The sequence below is a fragment of the Mchenga conophoros genome, linkage group LG3, assembly GCF_057382185.1.
Source record: "Mchenga conophoros isolate Kocher_MC1m ecotype Shallow Benthic linkage group LG3, M_conophoros_male_GT1.1, whole genome shotgun sequence".
NCBI classification, from domain to species: Eukaryota; Metazoa; Chordata; class Actinopteri; order Cichliformes; family Cichlidae; genus Mchenga; species Mchenga conophoros.
Window position 1 is genome coordinate 22,446,472 of NC_140528.1, and position 25,585 is coordinate 22,472,056.

Consider the following 25,585-nt stretch of genomic DNA (forward strand, 5'->3'; position numbering starts at 1 on the left):
ATTTTATTTGTCAGCTTCACCCATCAAAGTCAGGGGGCGGGGTTAATGCTGATCAAGTCAAAACCATTGCTTTGGTCTGGTGGGCGTTCTTTTAGTGGGCTTTTCTGTCACGGCCTGCGTGGCAGACTATGATGAGGGGAAGGAGGACCCAAATGCCAACACGTTCTCACTCCTGTATGGAGGACCACAAGAGCCACGCGCATCGAAATAAAGAATTCTGTGCTTAAGTAATGAATTATAGAATAAATTCTGCATTTGTAAATTCATTTTTGAATTCCCATTTAATAAACTGATTTTTGAAATGCTTTTAAAAACTGCATTTCAAAATCCTTTTTCCAATTGCACTTTAATAAACTGCATAAATTGCATGAATGAAGGGATCCTGCAGCGAAACGGAGAGCCCAACCTCTGACTTAGTGCCTGTTTACTCAGTCTGACCACCTGTGAAGTTAACGCGCTAACGTGGCTAACGCTAGCATCACCACACGTAGCCCCGTTATTTTAAGGTCATCTTAGCTCATGAAAGTTTAACGTCGCAGCTGTACGAGCTAGCTACGTGTTTTGTAAGCTGCTGTGCTCTTCACAAATAAAGCTGGAAGCAGCTCAGACTATTAGAACCAGCACTGAGGCCTGTTACATTTATGTTAGAGCAACAGCTGCAGCCTTTAAACTAGCGATTAAAATGCTGACAGTAATCAGAATCAAAAACGGTTTTATTGCCAAATGTTGAGCAGGTTTACAACATTAGGAAATTGCTGCGGTGCTTCAGTGCAAACATACTGTCATATAACACTTAAATAAAAATAAAAATAAGGATTAAAAGTGCTAAGTAGATAGATATATACATGAGTGCAGGTGGTGATCAGGGCCAAACATGGAATGATGCAGTGAACACAGCGTAGGGTCACGTGGTAGTGGTGGGAACAGTCATACGGTTATTGTTCATGTGTCCAACAGCAGAGGGGAAGAAACTGTTCTTATGGCGAGAGGTTCTGGTGCGAATGGACCGGAGCCTCCTGCCTGAGGGGAGCAGGTCAAACAGACTGTGTCCAGGGTGAGAAGGGTCAGCTGTGACTGAGCTGCACGCCCCAGTGTCCTGGAGGCGTACAGGTCCTGCAGAGATGGGAGTCTGCAGCCAATCACCTTCTCAGCAGAGCGCACAACACGCTGCAGTCTCTGTTTGTCCCTGATAGTGGCTCCAGCGTACCACACGGTGATGGAGGAGGTGAGGATGGACTCGATGATTGCAGTGTAGAATTGCATCATCGATCATATAATCCATTGTTTCAAATTAGACCTAAAACTCCCCCTTTTGACACATCTTCATGTGTCAAACAAAACCACAACTAGAAAATTAAAAGAAAAAGGTTCATCAGATCATTTCTCAGAAAACCTCAGCGATTCTCCTCTCGAGTATATTTGCTCCGGGCCTGCAAACCTGTGTTTAAATAATAAAATCAGTTTAATTATCATGTTCGATCTTTTCAGCTCCTGGCTCCACCCAGAGCCTGCATCCCCAGAACGACCTAGAAACAAAACCTGTATATTAGCATCAACTTCACATTTAAACTCAGTTCCCCCCCTGTCCTTCCCTCACTGTGATCCACTCTGTGCTATAAGAAACTAAACTTAAAACACAACAGTTATCAGTCATGTGCTTCATACAAAATGTGCGTATGTTTTAGTTTCACGTTGATCCTCTGAGTGTCATGGTACTTCTTTTAATTTGACTTTATCAAATCGAACCAAAATAGGTTTGCTGTCTTTACTTTGCTCGTTTTCCTCCAGCACCACCTTGTATCACCTGCCCTTTCCCTTGGACCAGTGTTTGTTGTTCCATAACTGAATTTGGAATGTGACAAGTCCACCAATCCCCTATATAACTCCTACATTTGGCTTTGGTTCTGTTTTCCTTCTATAAAATGTCGTTGACTTCTACAGTGGCCTGCTTTGGTTAATGGTAACATCAGTAATGTCAAACATTTTCTCCCCTTCAGCATTTGGCATTTTCCCAACAATATAATGTGACACCATCATCTAAACCCAGTCAATAAAACAACATTTTCTTAAAGCAAACATCAGCAACCCAAAATTAGCCGCCCAAGGGTGGAGTCTGCAGCTCCACTCTCATGTGAACCTTTCGGTCTCCCTCTCTCTCTCTTGTGCTCCTGCCAAAAGCAAAGCAAAGCATCCACCTTTTTCTTACCGGCGTCGTGAATTGTTTGTCAACATCTACTCATCCTAACGCTGGTCCAGTCTTTGTCACGGCTGCACAGCAGACAAGTGGAGCCTCACGCGCAAAGCATCAGAGTCTCCACCCTCATCAATATGAGCTCATTTATTTGTTCTTTCTTTTGTTTTTAGAAAAAGAGTTCTTTATGATCTTGGACTGGATTGACTCGCTGCAATCCTTTAGACAGGAACTCGCAGGTTCCCACAGGTGACCTTTTCCTCAGCCCATTGTAATCTGGAAAAGCTCACCTTATATTTGCTCTCACAACAATGTTTTACAGCGCTGTTAATTCAATCTTGCAGGCCTGCTTAGAACAAAGAAGGAGGAAAAGAGAGCTGATTATTAGCTCATCAGAGCACAAAACATCATCACCAAAGGGGGCGACACCTGACAGTTTTCTCTAAGTGCACTGTTACAGAAATAATGAGCCGCTCCTCGACATGTCCATGTTTAGTAAAACTCCCTCTATTGAAATAAGAAAACAAGCCAAAGCTAACTGACAGAATGAACCCATCACTAAAACAACGACCCCAAAAATCTTCATCACAGAAAAGTTTTGCTTACTAATCCAACAATATGTTGTGGGAATTAGAACTTTCCGGGTCATAAAGCTTTTGCCGACTCTTGGCTTAACTAATACTGACATAGTCTGAAATCAGACTTAAAGTCACTCCCTCTGTTCATTTAGGATAAATGTATCTATATCTGATTTAGGCTAAATGCCTTTTGTTTAGATGAACTGCTGGACTTCCAGACCAGCAGGTTTAGGGAAGTCTTTATGGGGTCACACTCTGACCCCCCCCCCCCACCACACACACACACACACACACACACACACACACACACACACACACACACACACACACACAGGCAACGTACTCTTTGTTTGTATGTAGACGTCATATGTTAATGAACGTCATATGTATATTCATGTAACCTCAATAAAAGAGCAGTGTTACGGGGGAGCGGACGAGAGCAACTGGGGTGAAGCGAAGGAACGGCGTTTGTCCGGTTCTCTCCCGTGCACGGGAAACATGAAGAACTTTGCCTACTCGTGTCTTGCTTTGCTATGTAATTAAATTGTCCTTAACGTTCCAACGAATAGGTTTATGCTACAAACCTATCACTGAGGTTAACTACACAACCCCTCGCCACCTCCTTATACACAGGAGTGAGTACAAAAGGGTTCGTACGGACGCATCAGCCGGCCGTCCTTCTGCTCGACACTGTTAGCTGAAAGATGATCGGATCATCCTCTGTCCTGTATTTAAGGCTGAGAGTCTTTGTCCAGTCTCTTTTCCACAGCTACTGTCCACAGCACTGATCCACCTGCAGCACAGCCCCACTCAGTTGTTTTATGATTTACATTGTGCACGTTTCCCTTCCACTGAGCTTACAAAACCTCTGACAGGAGAAGTCAGGCATGTGTTTCCCCCACCTCCCCTTTTAGGCAGTAATAAAATAGAAAACAAACAATCAAACAGGCTAAAGCTAGAGCACAAGCAAAGACAGCACCGGTGACTAAGTTCTCCCATACTGGACGTACGCTACCACGTGGGCTCAAACAGCAGCACATCAGCTCAGTTTACATACTGTTGACATCTTCATCAGAGGGTCAGCAGGGAGCGCTGCTGAGCTGCAGTGGTCTCCACCAGAGTGACGGAGCAGGAATCACAAACAGCACAAACCCACCGTGTTGTTTCCACCCTGTTCAGGAGATCTGAGCCCCCATCCCTTTTTTTCATGTTGCAGCTCTGCACTGCAGGCCCTGAACGCCTCCCGGTTACCCTCAGTGTGCTTAGAGTTTAATTTACAACCGACGAGCTCACAGATCATCTGCAGGCAGGTGAACGAACCCTTAATGTGAGGATAATAGCAGAGCTGAGCTGAGGTCAGAAATAGTCAGGAACGGTGTCGACACAGTGAAGTCAGCTGTTTGGGAATTTGTCTGATTATCAGTTTGGGGGGGTCGGTGTTAAATAACAAAGGCGGTGTAGGATGGAGAGAGGAGGAGGGAGGGAGCAGTGATGATATGAAGTCAGAATACACATGTGGCAGACATAAGGGGGTCAGACAGGAGCAGCATCAGTCTCTGCTCTGTTTTGTTAATAACGTAGAAAAATAGTTTTGTACAATCAAGCTACATCGACGGACGCTTTACCTCACGTACCCTAAAATGAAAAAGTAGTGACAGTAAGATGGAGGCTGCACATGACACCATGACTGAGTTCACAGCTGTTGCTTTGATTCTAACGTTTAAGACTTTTGGCATCGACTCCGTTTTAATAAATGAGTGCTGGGAGGCGTCGTTTGACTTCAGGAGCTCCTGCAATGCTCCTGCGATGCTCCTGTAATGCTCCTGCGATGCTCTTACTCTGCGGGAGAAAACCAAAAACCAAAAGTAGCAAACATGGAGCGATATGACTCGTTTAGATTTTGGGAAACGTGCATCGACAGGTACAGTGTCCTTTTCCCCGCGTCTTTAAAAATAATTCATGCATAGATCCCCCACTGAGAAAACCCTTTTATATACTTTCTCCTTTGTACACATTTTATATAGAACTATATATAATATCATTTCTCTATATCTATATTTTCAGAAAAATTCTTTCCACACAATAAAAAACAACAATTAAACAAATGCTTCAAACAAAACAACAAAAAGAGAGAAGATGGAAGAAAGAAAATCACGACTGAGGCCAGTTTGGCACTTTGTCATGAGAACATGACAGAACTCTGTTAGTTGACGGTAAATAGCGATACTCTATTTTTCTTTCGTTTTTCTTCTCCCTCGATGAGAAATGAAACACAGCAGTACTTACTTGGCACCTAAAAATGCTGGTCGAATGAAAGATATCAGTGTTTTCATAGTTATATGTTTAGTGTACGCCTCCCGCCTCCAGACTGCTCAGCAGATCGGGAATTTTTAGAGAAGAGCAGGAGGGAGGCGTGTCAAATGAGAGGAAGAGAGCAGTAATAAAACACGGATGTAGAAAAGAGAAGCATAATGTGCACATAACACACAGGAGATGGAAAAAGAGATGTAAAAAAGAGAAAACAGCGAGGAGCGAGAGAGCATTCGTCCCTTTGACAAATGTTGGAGGTCTTGAGCCTGGAAACAGCAGACCGTCTTTGAAAACAGTATCTTTGAAAGATCTGAGTCACCCACCCCAAACTGCTCATCTGCTGCTGGACACTTCAGTTGCACCTCCACATGCCACCAGTGGAGGGAGCTGCCAAGTTTCACAGCACATGACGCAGCAGGTGTAGTTGCTTTTGGAGAAAGAAGAGAATAAGAGGACAGAACGAAGGCCCACGTCTAGAGGCCTCCCTTCCAGAGCGGTAGCAGAGCCAGTGTTCCTGGTCCCTAGGTGGCGCTGTGTCGGGCCTGTCCCTACTATACCCTGGTGGTGGAGTGGGGGTGGGGCAGGGTGTTGTTGTGGCCGGTGGAGGGGAATGTGTTGAAGGCGTGAAGAGGCTGCATGCTGGTGATGGTGCTGGGGATCACGGTGATGGTGTATGGCGTCATCAGCGGCACGTTGTCGGGGGCGCGGCGCAGCGCCAGGGTGTAGTCGGGAGGGCAGGCGGGCCGCAGGATGTCGTGGGGTCGCAGGGGCTCCATGTCGTGGTGAGCGTCGTGCTCCCAGTCCTTCATCTGCAGGGACATGATCTCCTCCTCCTGCCTGTGAGCCAGGTCGTTGGCGGGGCCGCCCCGCTGAGGGGACAGCCGGTGCCGGCGCATCTCGTGCCGCTTGTCACGCTTGTAGTAAAGGGCGGCGAAGGCCAGGATGTTGAGGAAGAAGAGCGACGCTCCAACTGCAACTGTCACGCTCAGTTCGGTGGAGTAGTCGCGGGTGTCTCCAGGAAAGAGGTCCTGGGGCGGGCGCTCTGAGCCCTCGGGCTCAGGATCTGATGGGAAGGTAGGGTAAGGATGACGAGTGGTTCGAGGAACGTTGTTTCTGGGCCTCATGGTGCCGGGGTCACGGCCTGCGGGGGAGCGCGTAGTGGTGGGAAAGAGCACGTCGTGCAGGCTGTGAAGATGAGGGACTAATTCCAGCCAAAAGGCCACTTTGTTAGCTCTGTAGTTGTCTCTGATACGAGGTTTCAAACCGATGTGAAGGTACTGCTTGTCCTTCCAGTTGAACTTGGTCCAGATGACCTCCTCGAAGCGGTTGGGCTTGGTATGAATGAACTCGGTGTCCTGAGGGACGGGCAGGTTGGGGTCCCTGGTGGAGCATAAAGGTTAAACGTTTCAGTTCAAAGTTATATTCAGTCTCCATTATAAGTAACATGTGGAATCAATACACTGAATACAGACAGGAGGCCCATTCTCTGTGCAACCTTTAAACTATCTAAGACCAACCGGCTGCTCTGGGATCTGGATGCTTTTGGTGAACCAGTATGTTAAATTCTTCAAAGCCACACGGGAATTAAACTAGCAACCTAGATTCAAGTATTCAAGATGACTAGAAGGCTGTCAGAGAACATACAGTAACGTGTACAGTTTACACTACTGTGACATGAGGCCTACCCAGTCTTTGCGAAGTTAGTCCAGTAAGTCATGACCACAGCGCTCAGCATCACATCGTTCTTGGAGAAGTTGCACGGGAACAGGTCCGTGGCACCGATCATCGGTACGCCGAACACGTAAGGTATCTCGTCTCCGTGCGCGGCGTCGGCCCACTCGGGCCGCGTCTCGGTTTGGCAGTGGTGGTAGAACGTGTAAAAGTAAACTGGGGACTGAAACTCAGCATGGAGTTTGGCAGTGGCCACAGCTGGTGCCACCCACTGGTGGTCCGTAAACAGGAAGCGAGTGAGAAATCTAGAGAGGAAAAAAAAGTCTTTCTGATAACAGAAGGAGTGACAGGCAGCAGAGAGGAAGCATGACTGCATTATCCAAACATGTCTGTACTGTGACTGTGGTCCGGCTGTGAGGGGTTCGCAGGCCGATCTGTCAGAAACACCGACACTGAGATTGGGAGCCCACTACCTGGGGGATGATAGCATTACTGCCCACAGAGCCTCAAAGGTTAAGGCGCAGACACGCCGTGATGTGGATGAGTGGCTCTCTTTAGCACGCTTGTCTTGTTTGATGCACTTCACTGGGCTCACATGTTACTGATTCCATTCTTTACTCGCATGTTTTAAACGCTTAAAGCACTTTCACAGCTTTTTATATTCTTTTGAAAATTCATGTGAACTCAAGCTGTCAGAATTGTAATGTAAGCTTTGATAATTGTCCACATTTGTCATTTTGACGATTATCCGTTTATTTTAATGAATACAGCAAACAGAAAAAAACTAACAGATCAACAAACGCGGCTCCTAATGAGACAAAACCTGATGATGCTGCAAAATGCAGTTAAGTGAGAGGAGGCTGTAAAATGGAATAACTGAAAAAGTGGCAGTGTACAGAGGTGGCGTCCTCACCCTCTGGGTAGCCGTAGAGGTTGTCAACAAAGTTGGAGATGGTGTAGTCGAACGCCGCAGCTGAGATGCCGTCGTTGTCCTCACTGTCGTCCACAAACTTCAGCCCCTCTCCCTGGTTCACTCCTATCAGGATGTCATAGTTTAGGAGCTCCCCCTGGTGGAGCAAATAAGGAAGAACATGCTGAGTGCTGGAACAGAGCCTGTGTGCATCACAAGTCTACAACAGGAAGTGCAGCTGAAGCACAGCTTTGTGAATTGGCAGCATTTCATTTCCCAGTAAACAAAATAAAGATTAGCTGTTGCCATGAAATTCCTACTATAAACTGTAAATACTGCAATATATGCAGGGTTCATACACATTTTTAGGGTCAAATTCAAGCACTTTTTAAGCACATTCAAGGTCAATTTTCAAGCTTTTCCAGCACATTACCAAAAAAGAAGCATGTTTCACTTTGCATCACCTCAGTAAGACCTTGTAAAAATTTAAACAAATCATCTGAGGTCGATTTAAATGTCTTTTGTTCCCCTTTTGTTAAAAGAGCAGCACACAAAAATACAGAAAAAGGAAACGGTTGCCTTACATGCATATAGTGTACAAACTCAAAAAAACACATTCCTCTTAAAAATGTGCAAATGTGAACAAATCAACTTGTTAGAGATCTTCATCTCCACTGTAAATAAACAACAAGCCAGAGAACAAGAAAACTGCACCAAACACCACAAACACCAACAAATTAATGTCTTCTCATCAGACATTGAAGCTTCTTTCCTGTGTGACATAAAAAATAAGAGACTGATGTTTGTTTGTTTTTTTAACTAGTTAAGCACCCACGTTCAGTCATCCACCCATTCACGCACACATTCACACACTGGTGATGTAGCTACAGCCACCCTGGGGCGCCACCAGGCCCTCTGACCACCACCAGTAGGCAACGGGTGAAGTGTCTTGCCGGGTGAAGTGTCTTGCCCAAGGACACAACGACCGAGACTGTCCAAGCCGGGGCTCGATTACAAGGCGAACTCCTAACTCTTGAGCCACGATCGCCCAGTGGGGACATGGGGACATTTCAATTTCCAGCAGGAAGCTCCCCCTTTTTGTTAAACCCTTTAGATCAGGGGTCGGCAACCTGCGGCTCTTTAGTCCTTATAGTGCGGCTCCGCGTGGTTTGTGAAAATAAATTAGCTGAAGTGTATTTTATTTATGTTAGTTCTTTTTTTAACTTGTATTTCTAAATTGGAAGATTATTGTGATTTTGCAATATACAAATAAAATTATATTTTCTTATTTTTTCATCGCTCAAAATAAGCGTCACACTCGCGGAAGCCGGTGTACCCGGCGAAACGCCGTGCATTTATCGAGCCTTTCAACCCCAGATAGGCCAATTATGGCTCTTTGGCTCTTTGGGTCTTAAAGGTTGCTGACCCCTGCTTTAGATGAACAGAGTTTTTTAATTAAATACATAATCTTTAATAAATGTTCTCTTTTATAAAAAGTAGGATAATTAAAAAAACTTTTATTATACCTCTATTGAGTAGAAAAAAAACTTGTGTTTTCTGTCGTCTGTTATATAATATTAGGGATGTTTGTGACAATTAATTTCTTAATCGGCTGGACTAACCAATAGTCCACAACCAGGAAACACTGAAATTTTAAGTTAAGTTTGAAAACAGTTTAAAAAAAAATACCCCATTCCAAAATGTCTTGTGACAATCTCATTGGCTTAGGGAGTGATGATGTCATAGATCTTAAGAATCTTAAGTCCTTTGATGTTTTTCCTTAAGTAGGGGTGAGAAACAGCAAGTTTTAGTTCGTTTCAGCAGCATCTGTGTTTGCAGCCTACAAAACGTTCACCACAAGCTCTTCAAAGTCATCGTATAGAAACTCCAACATGTTTCCAAGAAAAAAACAACCAATTCAAAAAGATTACGCCGCCTCTCCTTCCTGGCGTGGCCGGCCAATTTCCCCAAATGGCTCCTCATCCTTCCAAAGGGCGTTAGAGGAGAGTAGGAAGGAAAACTACTTTCTCCAGAAAAAAATGCAACAAATTGAAGAAGAGAAACTTCAACTGGAGGACAAATGTAGACGAATGGAAGCCCAAAATAAAGAGCTGGAAGAAAGACAACAGCGCCAGCCGGACATAAAAATTATTAATGAGGGCTGGGGAATCAAGTTTGCTCAGAGCCGAGAGCAGATTGTGCACCTCATTAAAGAAAACAGGCAAAAGAGTGCAGAACTAAAAGAAATGACCAACCAGCTCCAAGACAAGAAAACGATGACTGATAAGATACAACGGGATCTCCAATACATGGACCGAAAAAATCGGCTCCTCCAAAGACAGCTCCATGAAGCTGTGGAAGAAAAGAAAGAATTCCTCCAACAGAAGGAAGAGCAGGACAAAAAGCAACGAGACATGCAGCACGAACTGAAGAGCATGCAGGAAAAATACCGCATGCTGAAAGAAAGCCTGGATGAAACACTGCGCCAAAATAAAGACCTTCTTCAACAGAAAGATCAACAGCAAGAAAGACTGAAAGAAGGAAAACGTATCATCTAGGACTTTGAGTCTAAAAATCTAAAACTGCAAGAGTTTTGTAATCAGCTGGAGGACAAAGCAACTAAAGTGGAAGAAGAAAAGGACAAACTGGAGAAACGCTGCTCACAGATGCAGAGAAGGATCGATCAGATAGCGAGAAACAACTCCGAGCTCGTTAAGGGGATTTTGGTGGAATTCAATAACTTGAAGCGTGAAAACACTCAAATGCAGGCGCAAAAACAACAAGAAGACAAAATACATGAAGACCTGCAGCTCACGCTCCAAGAAATCCAGAAAAGAAACGAGCAGTTAGAAGACAAGCACAAAGAGGTCCAACAGAGAAATGCAGACATGCACAAGGACAAGCTGATACAGGAGGCAACATCCAAACAACTCAAAGACAAGCTTGAAGAACAACAAGCAACATTGGAAGAGGTGGAACAAAGATGTGAGAAACTTGAAGAACAAAACGCAGAAACCATCGATGAGCTGAGAAATCTCATCCTGGAGAAAAAAGCGCTCGTGGAAAAGTGCATGAAAAAAAAGAGAAAATGGTTCCACTTGTTCCGGAGGAGAGAGGCTACTGCTTCCTCACCTGATGTAGCCTCGTCTTGCTCCACCTCTGTTAACCCCCCCAACCAGTCCCGGCCGTTGACTGTCCCCTCCTGAGCCTGGTTCTGCCGGAGGTTCCTGCCCGTTTAAAGGCAGTTTTTCCTCCCCACTGTCGCCAACTGCTTGCTCAGAGGGGATTGTTGGGCTTTTCTCTCCTCTGCCTTGTTTCTTCATTTACTTGTTTAACTTTTTTCAACTTATCTAAATAATAAACCAATTAAATTTATCCTTTGAGTATTTTTCATCTCATCTTTACAGAATCTTTCCAAAACATTTTCAAACATTCAGATCTGTCTTCTATTTTCTTCTTGAAGCCTCATAAATGGTGAACTAAAAACCCGGAACATGGTTTGAAACATAGTTTCAGCTGAAACTGGCATAACATGCTGTGTGTGTGTGTGTGTGTGTGTGTGTGTGTGTGTGTGTCAGGGTATCACTAGTTAGGTCATCATGTTTAGACTCATTCACTCCAAAATTATTTAGGCCAAATCTTTAAAACAGTGTCATTTCATACACATTTTCAATTCACTTCAATCGCACAAATGCAGAAATAATTATTTGCAGTATCTTATTTATTATGAGAATGTCATGCCTGATCATTTGTACCTACACCACCAAAAATGGGGGCAAAAGGGAGGAGATCATGTTTAATCGGTTATAAGAAAAGGTCAGAAATATAAGTGCTGACATGAGCAGTGTCCACAGAAACCTCTGACTCTCAGCTCAAAGCTCATATAAACCATTTCTACAACCAGCAAACAAACAAAGACACCGAACAGTTAAAAGAGCAGTGACGTCACCACGAATCTGTGGTCAGGTAATATCCATGTTTTGACTGATGATTTTCTGGAGTTAAATGTGAACCGAAGCATATTTTGGGTGTTATATGCTATTAAATACTTTTTAATTTATTTAAAAGTATTTAATAGCATATAACACCCAAAACATGCTGGGTGTGGAAAGAAAAAAATCAGAATTTCCTCTGTTTGAGTCACAGTAACTTTGACATAGTAACATTTGCAGTAAGTCCTAAATGTTCACCTTTAAAATCCCTCCCTCTGTTCATTTTGCCCACATCATGTTTCAGTGGTTGGCCTCAGGTTCTTCAGCTTCCTGACAGTCTGAAGTCAGCTGACAGAGTTTCACCTGCTAAATACACAGAAAATCTTGTTAAAGCCGCACAGTTTGCCCAACAGTAATATTCCCATTAAGCCCTTTCTAAACACTTTATAACAATGTGTCATCACTAAATTATAAACTTCTTCTCCAAATCTGCACGACTGCACTTAGTCACAGACTTTATTTAATTGTCCTGCGGCTGCTATCATATATTTGACCAAACAGTTCTTCTCACACAGTCACAGATATATTTCTCTCAATGCAAACTTCACTCATGTCTCAGACAGGAAACTTGAGTTTTTCTTTTTTTTCTGTCCCCACTCATTCAACTAATTTGCATATTGAGTCACATCTCGAGAAGTTGCCCTGACAACAGAAATGCATATTCAAAACATTGCTGCATAATTCAATTATTATTCTTTTATTTTTATTTCTACAGTCGTCACTTCTTTTGCTCAATCAGCTGGAAACCACTTCTAATTCACTATTTTAAACCTGCTTTAAGCTTCTAATCCCTGGTTGGTCCTCCCAGTCTCTTTTTCCTTGTCACAAAAGTCGCTCTATTGTCCTGCAACTTCCTGAGTTATTCCTCAGCTTCAGCCTTTAAGTGTGTTAAATCTACACCATTCAGCATTTATGTCATGTATTCACATTCATGAGTGTAAGCATGTCTTCATTGCGTGTATGTTGTGTGTTCATATTAATATTGAGTGTAAGCTGGTCTTCGTTGCCTCGATGTGTTTTTATAATCAGATTTAATTCCTGCATCTTTGCGCTGAACTGTGGATTCAAACTGTCTCACTTCTGATTCTCTCCAAAAACAATTTCACATGTGACAATTTCTACATGTGTGTTTTCTATTTTTCTATTCATTTATGTATTATTAGTTCATTTATTTCTTTATCTCTCTCTCTCTCTTACTTTTTTTATTTACCTTTCTGTTGCGATGCTCTGGATGTTTCTAAACCCCACAAATGCAGTCTCACTGTTCAACCCAATTTTCCTATGCTGGCATCCTGGCAGCTGCACGCTTGACTTTTCTCAGTTCATGGGCAGTTATTTTGCGCCTTGGTTTTTCCACACGCTTCTTGCGACCCTGTTGACTATTTTGAATGAAACGCTTGATTGTTCGATGATCACGCTTCAGAAGCTTTGCAATTTTGAGACTGCTGCATCCCTCTGCAAGATATCTCACTATTTTTGACTTTTCTGAGCCTGTCAAGTCCTTCTTTTGACCCATTTTGCCAAAGGAAAGGACGTTGCCTAATAATTATGCACACCTGATATAGGGTGTTGATGTCATTAGACCACACCCCTTCTCATTACAGAGATGCACATCACCTAATATGCTTAATTGGTAGTAGGCTTTCGAGCCTATACAGCTTGGAGTAAGACAACATGCATGAAGAGGATGATGTGGACAAAATACTCATTTGCCTAATAATTCTGCTCTCCCTGTAGACTTTTGTCTTATCGCCTTAACCTCCATGGTCTCAAATTCTTTAAGGATATAATTTCTTTTAACCGGATTAGGGCAAATTTCATTTATCAAAATATTCCTGATCACTTTGTTTGTAAACCTGCTGTCACCAAATTCAACTCCAGCTATGCAGAGCTGCCTCAGTCCAGGAGAAATTTTAGAGTGCACAATATCTTCTTTTATCATTGATCTCAAAGGGACTGGGATGGCTTTCACTGGGGATTTATATCTCTTAGCAGTACATCTTACATCAAATTTCTCACAAAACGTCTCATGTTTTAGTAAGACCCCATTATCATCCATAAAATGAGCTACAGCCCAAATCCCTTTAGATCTCCATTCATCCACGTACACAGATTTCCTACACAAACGGATATACCTGTTGTTCCATATAGGGGTGTTGTGAGGAGTAAAGCTATGTTTATAGATTAATTTCCAGTAGAGACGGACCTGCTGATGGAAAGCTGAGAGTTTAACAGGTAACGAACTGCAATCAAAGTCACAACGTAACAAAAAGTCTATTCCACCCATTTTGCCAAAAATCACATTGGGAATAATGTTCCAAAAGGAATTTTTGTTCCTAATGAAAGATCTTAACCATTTCAATTTTAGTACACCATTCATAACATCAAAGTCAGTGGCATTAGCCCCACCCTCTTCATAATTCTTAATCACATCATTTTTCTTTATATAATGACATTTGTTCCTCCATATGAACCTAAAATTAAGAGTATTTATAGATTTAATTAGTTTTGGAGGTATGGGCAGAGAAAAGGCTGGATAGATGAGTCTGGACAGACTGTCCATGTTGGTTAGCAAGATTCTCCCAAACAGAGTTATGTCCCTTTGCAGCCACATGTTTAAAATTGACTTACACTTTTCTATATTGGTACAGATATTCTTATTTTCTGTTGATGTCTTATCCTTGCAAATTACAATGCCCAGATACTTCACCTCTTTTTTGATCTGCATATTATTTATTGCTTGCAGGGGACACTCATGCAGAGCTAGAATTTTGCATTTATTAATATTCAGCTGTAGGCCAGAAGCTTTGGAGAAATGGTTGATCGCCTGCAAGGCTAAAGGAATCTGGTCCTCATTTTTTAGAAACAGGGTGGTATCATCTGCCAGCTGACTGATTATTATCTGTTCACCCATCACAGTTAACCCCTCAATGTGACTGTTTTTAATCAAAATAGACAACAGCTCAGCAACCATGATGAACAGAAGTGGTGAGCTGCTACATCCCTGCCTTATCCCTCTATTAACCTCAAACCTTGAACATGTACCATGTTCTAGCAAAACAGAGCTGTTAATGTCATTATATAGCATCTCTATAACATTGATAAATTCCTCTCCAAAACCAAAAGACTGCAGAGTTTTTAATATGAACGTATGTTCAACTGAGTCAAATGCTTTGTAAAAATCCAAGAACAGGATGTACCCTCTCTCTTGGATTAATTCACTGTATTCAAGGAGATCCAAAACCAGCCTAATATTGTTATGAATTAGTCTTCCTTTCAAAAAACCTGATTGTGTTTCACTGATAATGTTTGAGATGCCTTTCTTTAGCCTCTCAGCTACAGCTCCAGACAGGATCTTATAGTCAGTGTTTAGTAAGGTGATGGGTCTTAAATTGTCTAAAATTCTTTTATCCTTACCCGATTTAGGGATCAGGGTTATCAGCCCTTGTTTCGTGCTCGGCATCACTTCTTTTTTCTCTATCGATTCCTTTAATGCATCAAACAATAAAGTTCTTAGGTCCTTCCAGAAGAATTGATAAAAATTAGTAGTGAGTCCATCTGTCCCTGGGGACTTGTTTAATGCCATTTTCATGACCACCAAATCCAGTTCCTCAATTTTAAGCTCTGAATCACACAGATCTTTGAACGGCTTGTCAATACATGGGATGAGATTATGAATGTTATCAAAGAAACTATCAGAATCAGCTGCTGAATATTCTGAGGAGTACAATTTGGAATAAAAAGTGAAGACTTCTTTTCCAATCTTTCTGAAATCTTTACATTCAGTCCCATTTATCAACAAGCTTGAGATTAGATTTCTCTGCTGTCTGCACTTTTCCAGCTTACTAAAATATGATGAGTTCTTTTCACCTGCCTCAATCCACTTGGCTCTCGATCTTATAAAGGCACCCTGGGCTTTCTCTAGGTAAAGATCGTCTAATTTAGTTTGTAACTCCATCAATTTATTCTTTTCTTGCACGTTTAGTTTTTCTTTACTACAGCACTGAGTTATTTCACGAAGTAAATTACTTTCATATTCCCGTTTTTCCCTGTTCAGTTCTTTGCAGAATTTTATAGTGAATTCTCAGATTTTGAATTTAATAAGTTCCCATTTCTGTATATTACCCACTACTGAGTCATCATTTTTTATATCTGTAATTTTATGTCTAATTTTATCACAATACTTGTCCTTATTTAAAAGGCTGGCATTAAATTTCCAATATCCCCTGCTACTACGTTTCATCCTTGTTGGTTCTAAGACAAGATCAATGAAACAGTGATCAGATAGGGGTGCTTTGGAGATTTTAGATGGTGAAGTACACCTCAAAATGTCATCGCTCACTAACCAATAATCAATTCTTGACCTGCTTTCTCCATTAGGTTTAAACCATGAATAATTCTTAACTCCAGGATTCAAACTTCTCCAAATGTCTGTAAAATTATTATCACTAGAAAAGTTCTCAATAATGTTATTCTGTTGCCTCCTTCCTAAGCGAGGAGGCCATCTGTCCATCCATTCATCTGAGGTCATGTTCCAGTCTCCTCCTATTAGGATGTAATCTGTGGGGTACATAACTTTAAACTCTGAAATAACATTTGTTAGATTTTCCAATAGACGTTTATTTTGACCTTCGTTATTATGTCCATAAAGATTTGTAACAATTAGAAATATACCTTCGCTCTTCAAGCTGCAGTTGACCAATGACCCTCACTATCAGCTTTATATGTTATAATCTCCCCTGGGAACTTATTAAAACAAATCGCCACACCTCCAGATCTGTTAGATCCACGACTGAAAAGAATCTTGTCTCCCCACTGATTAGCCCAAAAGGTAACATCGGCATCCACAGAGTGAGTCTCTTGTAAAAACAGACAGTGACATTTTTGCCCCTTGCAAAATAAAAAAAGTGCCTTTCTCTTAACAATTTCCTTCAAACCCCGAACGTTTAATGAACCAAAAGAAATTTTTGAGTGAACCATAATAAGAGTATGCTAAGAAAATAACTTTTTTTTTAAAAAGAAAAGAAAAATATATAAACATGAGTTTAAATTGTAACACTTGTCACCAACTCAGTGACTAATAACCTTTAACTTTAAGTAGAACTCTTTTGTCCCATTAATAATATTCCACTGTATACAGTCTTACATCAAGTCTTTCATTCAACGTCGATGATCCTCCGTCCTTCGATGTATCCATGAGGACCCCGGAAAAAGGCCCGTTTCCCAGCCCGTCTGGCTTGTTCAATTTGCGACCACAGCCGCCTCCTCTCTTCCCAGTCCTCCCGCGGCAGTACCTCAGCGAAGTGGAAACCGCCGTTCTTACAGACAGCCGAATCTTTGGTGCGACGCCAAATCTCCTCTTTCACGTGTCTCAGAGCAAACAGAATGATGATATGTCGGACCTTGTTCTCAATCTTCTTCCCAACTCTATGCACCACATCCACAGATTCTTCAAGCTTTGATATCATATCAGGTGCGATCTTGCCAAGAATTCCAATAACCAGCGATCTGACACCTTCATCTCTTTTCTCTTCTAATCCTTTAATCCGGAGGCACCACCTCATTTTGTACCTTTCTTGCTCTCACACTCTCTCCTTGAGATCGTAGTTATCTTTGGTCAACTGCTCGTTTCGTCTCTCCAACTCTTTAACCTTTTGTTTACATTCTTTCACCTCCTCCGAGTTGAACTGAACCGCTTTGGCTAGGCTGGCTAGCATCGTACTAGCTTGCTTGCATTGCACACTCAGGTCAGCTAGCTGCTCGTCCACTCTTTTTTCAAGGTTTTTTCTACGTAGTCATGATCCGTTCCTTCTCTGCTGTCTTCCTTTCCATCACATGGCGATGTTGTTTCTTGTTTTTTGAGGTCGAGTTTGAATTTAGCAGGTTTAACTATACTTGGGGCAGTCATTTTACTACTTTCGAGTGGAAACAATAACGAACACAAAGTAAATTCTGGGACAAGTTCAACGAGCTCCTAATTCGTGCGACTGCTCAACTCGCCATCTTGCGCCACCGTCTCACTACTAGATGAACTTGTGACACACATCTGCAGCAGAGGCTGAGTGGCTGCTCTCACACCTGGAGCATCCAAATCGACCCACAAACACGCTGAAAGATGCAATGCCATCAATGTGGATTGTCAAGACTGAGAGACCTCTTCCCTCTGACCCCTCCCCAAACCCTCAAACCCTCCTACCCACCTCGACATACAAACTCTGTGTGGCTTCACGTGTTCTGTTGATGTTTACATGATCGAAATAACTTGAACACAAACACAAACAAAGAGGAAGACCGCACCGGAAGGAAACAACTACAAGTCCCAGCATCCTCTGTGTTTAGGGAGCAGCAGTGAAAGTGAAAGCAGGAGGAGGAAGGTGGAGCTGAGGCAGGTGAGTGTTTACATGAATATGTTTCTTCTTATGACATAAAATAATTCCACGCTGTTCGTGTCTGTGGGTGAAATGTGAGGCCGGTCGGCTCCTCTGAGCGCTGGTTTCCTGTAAGTAGAGAGGAAGTGAGTTTAGCTGAGCCTCCGTTTAGTGTGAGAGAGCAGGAGGAGAGTGAGAGCTGTGCTGAGGCAGGGTGAGTGTTAACACCGCTCTGACATTACTGTGTCTCTGTGGCGGGAACAACAGGCTCCGTCAGTGGAGGCAAAAATAATCAGACTTTGGTTTTTCAAAGGAAACAACTTTATGTCGGAAGTTCCCGCACGCTCATTGGATAACGATGTGTCAATCTCGAGCTATTAGCCAATGAGCGTGCGGATTCACAGAAAGACCCGCCTTTATCACGGGACTTTAAAAACTACAATGGCGACAGAAACTCCGTGAGTGGAGTTCAGGGTGACGTTATGAAACTGTGACGTTTGAGCCACTTCCCGTTGAACGTGAAACTGATGGTTTCTGGTGTTTGGGTCTGTTTTTCTGTATTTATGCAGATAAAGTGTAAACTCAGATGAATTATACCATCAAATGTTAAAGGAAAATATCAGGATGAGTGTCTGTGAGCTGAGAAGGACGTGAAGCGAGCAGTTTATCCCAGAGCTGAAGCTGCTCTGTGTGCAGAGATGAGCTCAGATTCCTGCTGTGATTGATCAACAGTCACAGAAATGTAGACTTGTAGTTATTACTGCAGTATGGTCACAGCAGATACTGATAAACATGTATTATGAGGATGGATGATCAAGTTTCTCACTCTCTCCTTTAAATCTCAGTTTTTTCTTCTTCACAGTTTATCTGTTAATTTATTAATGAATAACACTGAAAGAGTTTCTGTTATATTTCCCCTTGAACATCAGCTTATTAGGGCGGCATTAGGAAATAGCCCCCCTCCAAAGAATGAATAAATGAATGATGATAATAATAAAATGATTCAAAAGCAGAGCTCAGAGTGGTAGAATGGTCAAACATGGATCCACGGGTGGTTCAACTGCATTTGGTGACGTGACTAAAGCAAATCTTTCAAATAATCCCACCATCAACGGGATGTTGTCTCCTTTACTACGGTTACTTTACTTGGTCGCCGTGTGAATTTCTTTGAAATGAACCAAATTCTTTTATTTGTTGGTTGTTGCATATTTAACCTCTACAGTCAGGAAAGGAGGAGATGAGGCCTCAACAATGTTGGGTTGTAGCTGTGGTTCAGGTTAGAGTGAGTGTCCATGGAATAAATGTAAGTCAGTGAACTGGAAACATGACTGTGTTCAAACTTTGTTTCCTTTTTATAATGAGTCTAATCAAAGGTGGACAGAAGTATCTCCACTGTGACTTTTCTGTGTCACCATCAGAGCTTCTGCAGTGTGTTTCTGGGGCAGATAACATTGCAGCATTATGGAGACATTATGGAGACAAAAAGAAAAGCGTCTGGACTTCTTTAAGTTAAACTTAAAGAAGTCCAGACGCTTTTCTTGGACTGTTCAGTGTTGAGTCTCATTCACACACTCCCTCAGACTCTTCACACACACTGATTTGCTGACATAAACACACTCCTGTGTGCTTCACACACACACTGAGGACCATCTACAGACTGTGAGCTCCGTCTTCTTTGTCTTTGGAGCCGAACTCTGACAAAGTTAGGAACAAAACTTTCTCCAGCGTGTGAACTTTCCTCCTAGACTCAGTCTGAGCAGTCAGACCACATATTTCTAAAGCAGCACATGAAGGTGTGGCTCACACACACACAGGTGAAGGAAACAGCTGCAGTATTAAAAACTGCTTCACTGTCTACAAATATATGAACTGAATGTTTCTTTCAGGCTGTAAAAACCTTATTTATCCTCCATTACAGTCCTGCATTCAGAGCATTACTTCTGTTATATTAGTACATGTATTTTATTCTGATGAACACATGAAACTCTGAGCTGGATTGAATCCATTGAATCAGAGTCCAGGACTCAGACTAAACACACTGAATGTGTCCTGAGCTCGGCCGCTGTTCCACAGTAACTGCTGTCAGAGTCACTGTTACTGAGTTAGCTTAGCTAGCAGAGCAGCTAGCAGTTAGAGTATGAACTCTGTAAGCAGTCAGCTCGGTCCTGGACATGGTTACTGACATAAAGCTGCTCTCTGCAGCCATGTTTGACCTGCTGCTTTGTAGGACTACAGTAATGGAGGATTTGGAGGCTGAACTGGGCTCTGTGACACTTTTTGTAGTGAACTGATGAAAGCTGCGTCTCAGATGGATGTTAGTCCAACACATCAGACACGACCTCTGCAGCTCTCAGTTGATGTGCACATGAATGATTTGTGTTTCCTCTGCAGGTGAAGGTAGAAAGTGTGTGTGAGCTGATGTGAATTGAGCAGCATGGATCAGTGTGAGGACAGAGAGGAGGGAGTCCCTCCCTCTAAAAGCACTCTGTGTGGGGAACATGAGAGCCAGACCAAAGCTCAGAGGTGAGATGACCATCTCTAACTGTCCATGACTCTTCTCCATGTCACAGCTCAGCACTCACATCACTGCTCCATCATTATTCACACTCATACCTCTGTGTGTGTTGTTTTAAAGCCCAGAGCTGTGGGGCGTACCAGGCTCAGCTGGACATAACCCTGAAACTAATCCAGAGCCTGGACCTGAACCCAGCTGTGTTTCCTTAAAGAGCAACAGGTCGAAGGGTGTTGGTGTAAAATTTAACAAAAGACTGTTATGTGACAAAGAGTAAGTACATTATTTTTATGAGATTGTTCATCATGTCTTTAATTTAATATTTCCAGTTTTTCCTTCCTGTCTCATGAAGCTGTTACATTTACTGTTTTTCTTTTAGGATCAATAAGAGGCCAGAATCTCCTGGACCTGAACCCAGCTGTGTTTCCTTAAAGAGCAACAGGTCGAAGGATTTTAGTCTAAACTTTAAAGGCTGTTCTTCTGCTGCTGAGAGGTAATGTGTGTCTAGATGTTGTTCCTGACTCTGTATTTCTGAATAAATCCTCATGTTTAATATCAGCTCAGCTCTTTTTCACACATTTCTATGTTGGTATGTGAAGCGGTGTGTGTTGGAGTGTTTCCACAAACACAGCAGTCAGAGTGGAAAGAGTGGATGTTGTAGGAGGTGTTTGTGTAGTGAAGAGGCTGAGTGTCTGTAGGACTCCAGCTGCTCCAGCAGGTGTCTCCTTTGTGCTTTGCTTCAAACACAGTGTAGGGAGGAGCTTCCACTCAGGTCTTTCAGGTGTTGCTGGATGGAGGAGGACAAATAGTTTTTCCCTTCAGTGACACTTCAGCAGCTCAATGTTCTGGGAGATGTTTGTCTTTATGAAGGTTTATGGATTATTGTTCTTACTTTGGTTAAACTGAGCAATACATTTTCCATCTAACATTTAAAGTAAATTTCCAGGTGAATAAAAGATCTGCAGCTGCAGCCTCTGTGATGTTTCACAGTCTGAAAGTAACAAATTCAACCAGAGTTCAAACAAAGGCTTAATATACGTGTGTGTTTGATATAATGCCAACAAGTACAAACAGGTGTTCTTACAGGTCTTAATCACAGAGGTCTGATAAGTCTGGTGACTTTCACACTCAGCAATTTTGCTGCCTTTTATTTTATATTGGCCTTTTTAAAGCCCTTCAAAGTCTCCCACATTCATACAGAGCTTTTAACACCAAACTCCTTTACAGTCCTTCTCCTCTCACACACGATCACACGACTGATTTGTCTGCAGCAGCTGTGTTACTGCTAGTATTTTATTATGTGTGTAATCTCCTCATATTGTTCCTGTGGTTTAGTTTGACTTCCTTCTGCAAACTCAGCTGCTCTGTTGCTGATACACGTCTCCATGAATATGATTGATCAGATGCTGCCATGTTTCATGTGAGCGCTCAGCTGAAACCCTGGGTTGACTTATCGAGTTAATAACAAGCTCCATGTGACTGTGAATGCTAAAGTGAATCCAGATAAAGGAAAGAGACCCTGCTAATGTTGGACTCACTTCTTAGTGTAGATCCCAGGAGGAAGTTCAACATAGCCATTCTTTGTGCTAGCTCGACCAAACCTGAGACCACAGTGCAGGATAATGATCATCATCTGTCTCTGTCAAGGACATTTAAACTCCACAAATAACAAACATAATTATATTTGATCATTAAAAATATGTTTTTACTTAAAAAAGCATGAGCACACTGGTGGATTACAGAAACATGAAAACTCGTTAACAGTAAAGTTAATTTAGACGTAAACAAAGTGTCAAACATACTTAAGTAGAAGGACTGATGTTTGTGTTAAAATACCCTCTTAAAGCTGAAATAATGATTCAGCTTCTTTACTCAAGTAAAGGTAAAAGAGTCCAGGCTCTGAAATGTACTCACAGTATTAAAGTAAAAACTCCATCTTTGAAGGAAATTTCTGCCAGTTTTTGTGCAAAGTTCCCTGAATTTCTACCTCCAACATTAATATGAGAAAATTATCTGAACTTTTATTCTAATGAATTTAATCAGCTTGAACATTTTGTAGCACAAAAGTAGAAAAAACCCAAAGGGAATCAAAAATAGCTCCGTTTGCTGTTGCCTGCATTGTAGATGGGCGGCTTTGCCTCAACACCTAAACAGGAAAATGAGTTTAGTCAAGTATTAAAGTGGGATTGAAGAGGTGAGGAAACCAGAGATCAGGTGTTGTGGTGCAGCATGGTCACAAGAATCATTTAGAAATGGGTCAAAATATTTTCTCTTCTAGATTTTTTGCACACAGTCTGAAGTGCTGCTGCTCTGAGGTTTACTGCTCTCTGTGCACTTAGAAAACTGTGAGGTACAAGTAGATTTGACACAAGTTATAATGGCTGATTTCCATATAACGGTGGAATACAGGGACTTAATCGTTAAGTTAGAAGAAAGTTTGAAGCCTAATCTTGAAAGTAGAGATAGTGTCTGTCTCCTGAATCCAAACTGGAAGCTGGTTCCACAGAAGAGGGGCCTGAAAACTGAAGGCTCTGCCTCCCATTCTACTTTTAAATACTCTAGGAACAACAAGTAGGCCTGCAGAGCGAGAGCGAAGTGCTCTAATAGGGTGATATGGTACTACAAGGTCATTAAGATAAGATGGGGCCTGATTATTTAAGACCTTGTATGTGAGGAGCAGGATTTTGAATTCTGGATTTAACAGGAAGCCAATGAAGGGAAGCCAAAACAGGAGAAATCTGCTTTCTCTTTCTAGTCCCTGTCAGGACTCTTGCTGCAGCATTTTGGATTAGCTGAAGGCTTTTCAGTGAGTTTTTTGGACATCCTGATAATAATGAATTACAGTCGTCCAGCCTGGAAGTAATAAATGCATGAACTAGTTTTTCAGCGTCACTCTGAGACAGGATATTTCTAACTTTAGAGATGTTGCACAAATGGAAGAAAGCAGTCTTACATATTTGTTTAATATGTGCATTGAAGGACATGTCCTGGTCAAAAATGACTCCAAGGTTCCTCACAGTGTTACTGGAGGCCAAGGTAATGCCATCCAGAGTAAGAATCTGCTTAGAGACCATATTTCTAAGCTTTTCAGGGCCGAGTACAATAACCTCAGTTTGATCTGAATGAAGAAGCAGAAAGTTAGCGGCCATCCAGGTCTTTATGTCTTTAAGACATTCCTGCAGTTTAACTCATTGGTGTGTGTTATCTGGCTTCATGGACAGATAGAGCTGGGTGTGCTATGTCTTCTGATGAGGCTGCCTTGGTGATTTCAACATCCATGTCTGCTGTGACTTTAAACTTCTGGTCAAGGACTTTTTAAATATTATTGACTCTTTTAACTTGACCCAGTGGGTTACTGGTCCCACACATGAAAAAGGTCACACACTAGACTTGGAGCTTTTCCACGGGCGGGATGTGTGCGTCACTGAAATATCTGAGTTGGGCATCTCTGATCATTTTCCTGTGTTGTTCACTCTGACACTGCGCTGCTCAGAAGATAAGCCGTACAGCTGGGTCTAGGGATGCTTTTTAAGTAAAGGTTTAACTACAGCCAGCTAGGGATGGGTACCGTTTAGATTTGAAAACCTGCTAAATCAGAATCAGTTGCTGATGACGGCTTTTTTCTTTTACATCAATCACGTATAATCTTAACTCAAAGTGAACATAGACTTGATTGCTCAGATCAGCCAATTCAAAATGCTAATTCAATCAACTCTGAGTTCATGGCTAGACTCAGTTTGTTGGCCCTGCACCTTAAAACTATTTCCTGTTTGTCTCTCGTGTTTTTTGGATATTGTTTTCACATCTTATGTCACGGCTAGCGGGGCGAGCCATGTTGAATTTAATAAAGGACCCAAGATGCCGACACTGCTGTGAAGTGAGTGAGCTGTATTGAAACGGTGAAGTGCAGTGGAGATGGCCTGTGCAGAAGCTAAGATAACTACTAACTGAAAAAACTACAAAACTAACCTGAAACCTTAAACGGAGACACGGGGAGACAACACAGACGAACCAGCAACAAGCAGGAGAAAACAAAGGGCTCATATACACAAAAGAGCCATCAGGGAATGAGAAAAGGGAGACACAGCAGGATTCATTGGACATAACCAGACAAGGGGAAGCAAAAGTAGACACACTAACATAGGACATGGCACTGTCAAAATAAAACAGGAAGTGAACACAGAGACACAATACTAACACAGTACAGAGGGAACACAGAAACCAAAACCTCAGAACTAGAAAATCTTAATCAGAATGAAATTGTAACAAAAGACAATAACAATCAAAACAAAACTACTGAGTCCACAGACTCGGGACATACATCGGCTCAAACTGTGGTCATAAATATTTTGTACTTGTAAATCAGACTGTGTAGTTGTGAACTGAGATTTGTAACATTGTAAAACAAAATATCTGGAAAGTTCATGTTTTTGCGTTCATTGATTTGTGTGTGTAAAAATGTAAAAATGTAATAAATGTAAGAAACATTAGAACTACTTTTGCTGACACAAAGTTTGGCGAGCACTGCAAGTTGTCCCTTTAAACCAGTCACTGATATAAAGAGAGCACCTTGTTCCAGGGCATCTGAGCATGGAGGGAAAGCTTTATGCAGGAGATGGTAAGAGCTGTTGGGACTAAAGAAACTGAGCAGAAAACTACAGACATCTGGAAACTGAGTTGTTAATTCTCAGTGGGATCACCAGGACTAGCAAAGCTTCACCATGACAGTCATCTGATTGACTGAACCCATCCAAACATCACTTCATGGACCTTTAGCTTGTGTCTGTGTGTGGACAGACATAACATGAGCTAATTATACATTACTCCTCCACAGAGTGGACCAGCAGAGAGCAGAGGTTTCCACTGGTCAGTCTGCACAGCAACATCAAACACACCTGGACTCTGTGGTTATGGTTTGTAGTACTACGTTTACATTTGTTCTTTTCAGTCACCTCTATGCTGCACTTTGTGGACCAGAGGATTGTCAGTGTGTCCAACATAAATCAGAGTTTGGGCTCCATGATTTCAGTCAGATTGGGGTGACTGTAGCTCA

The 25,585-nt window shown here is 42.1% G+C and overlaps 2 protein-coding genes across 2 annotated transcripts in view; one reads left to right on the forward strand and one right to left on the reverse strand.

Annotated features, from left to right (window-relative positions):
• The window catches only part of LOC146577704 (ribonuclease inhibitor-like), a 68,930-nt gene that overhangs the window by 28,229 nt on the left and 15,116 nt on the right, over nucleotides 1-25,585 (forward strand). The gene's annotated exons all lie outside the window — the stretch shown is intronic.
• LOC146577705 (neuroligin-2-like) lies at nucleotides 5,575-9,554 on the reverse strand. Its single transcript, XM_085249555.1, has 4 exons — nucleotides 9,516-9,554; nucleotides 7,647-7,880; nucleotides 6,765-7,078; nucleotides 5,575-6,459 (listed from the first exon to the last, which is right to left on the reverse strand). Exons 1-4 carry the CDS (start codon nucleotides 9,552-9,554, stop codon nucleotides 5,631-5,633), a joined length of 1,416 nt encoding a protein of 471 aa, XP_085105681.1. The 3' UTR covers nucleotides 5,575-5,630.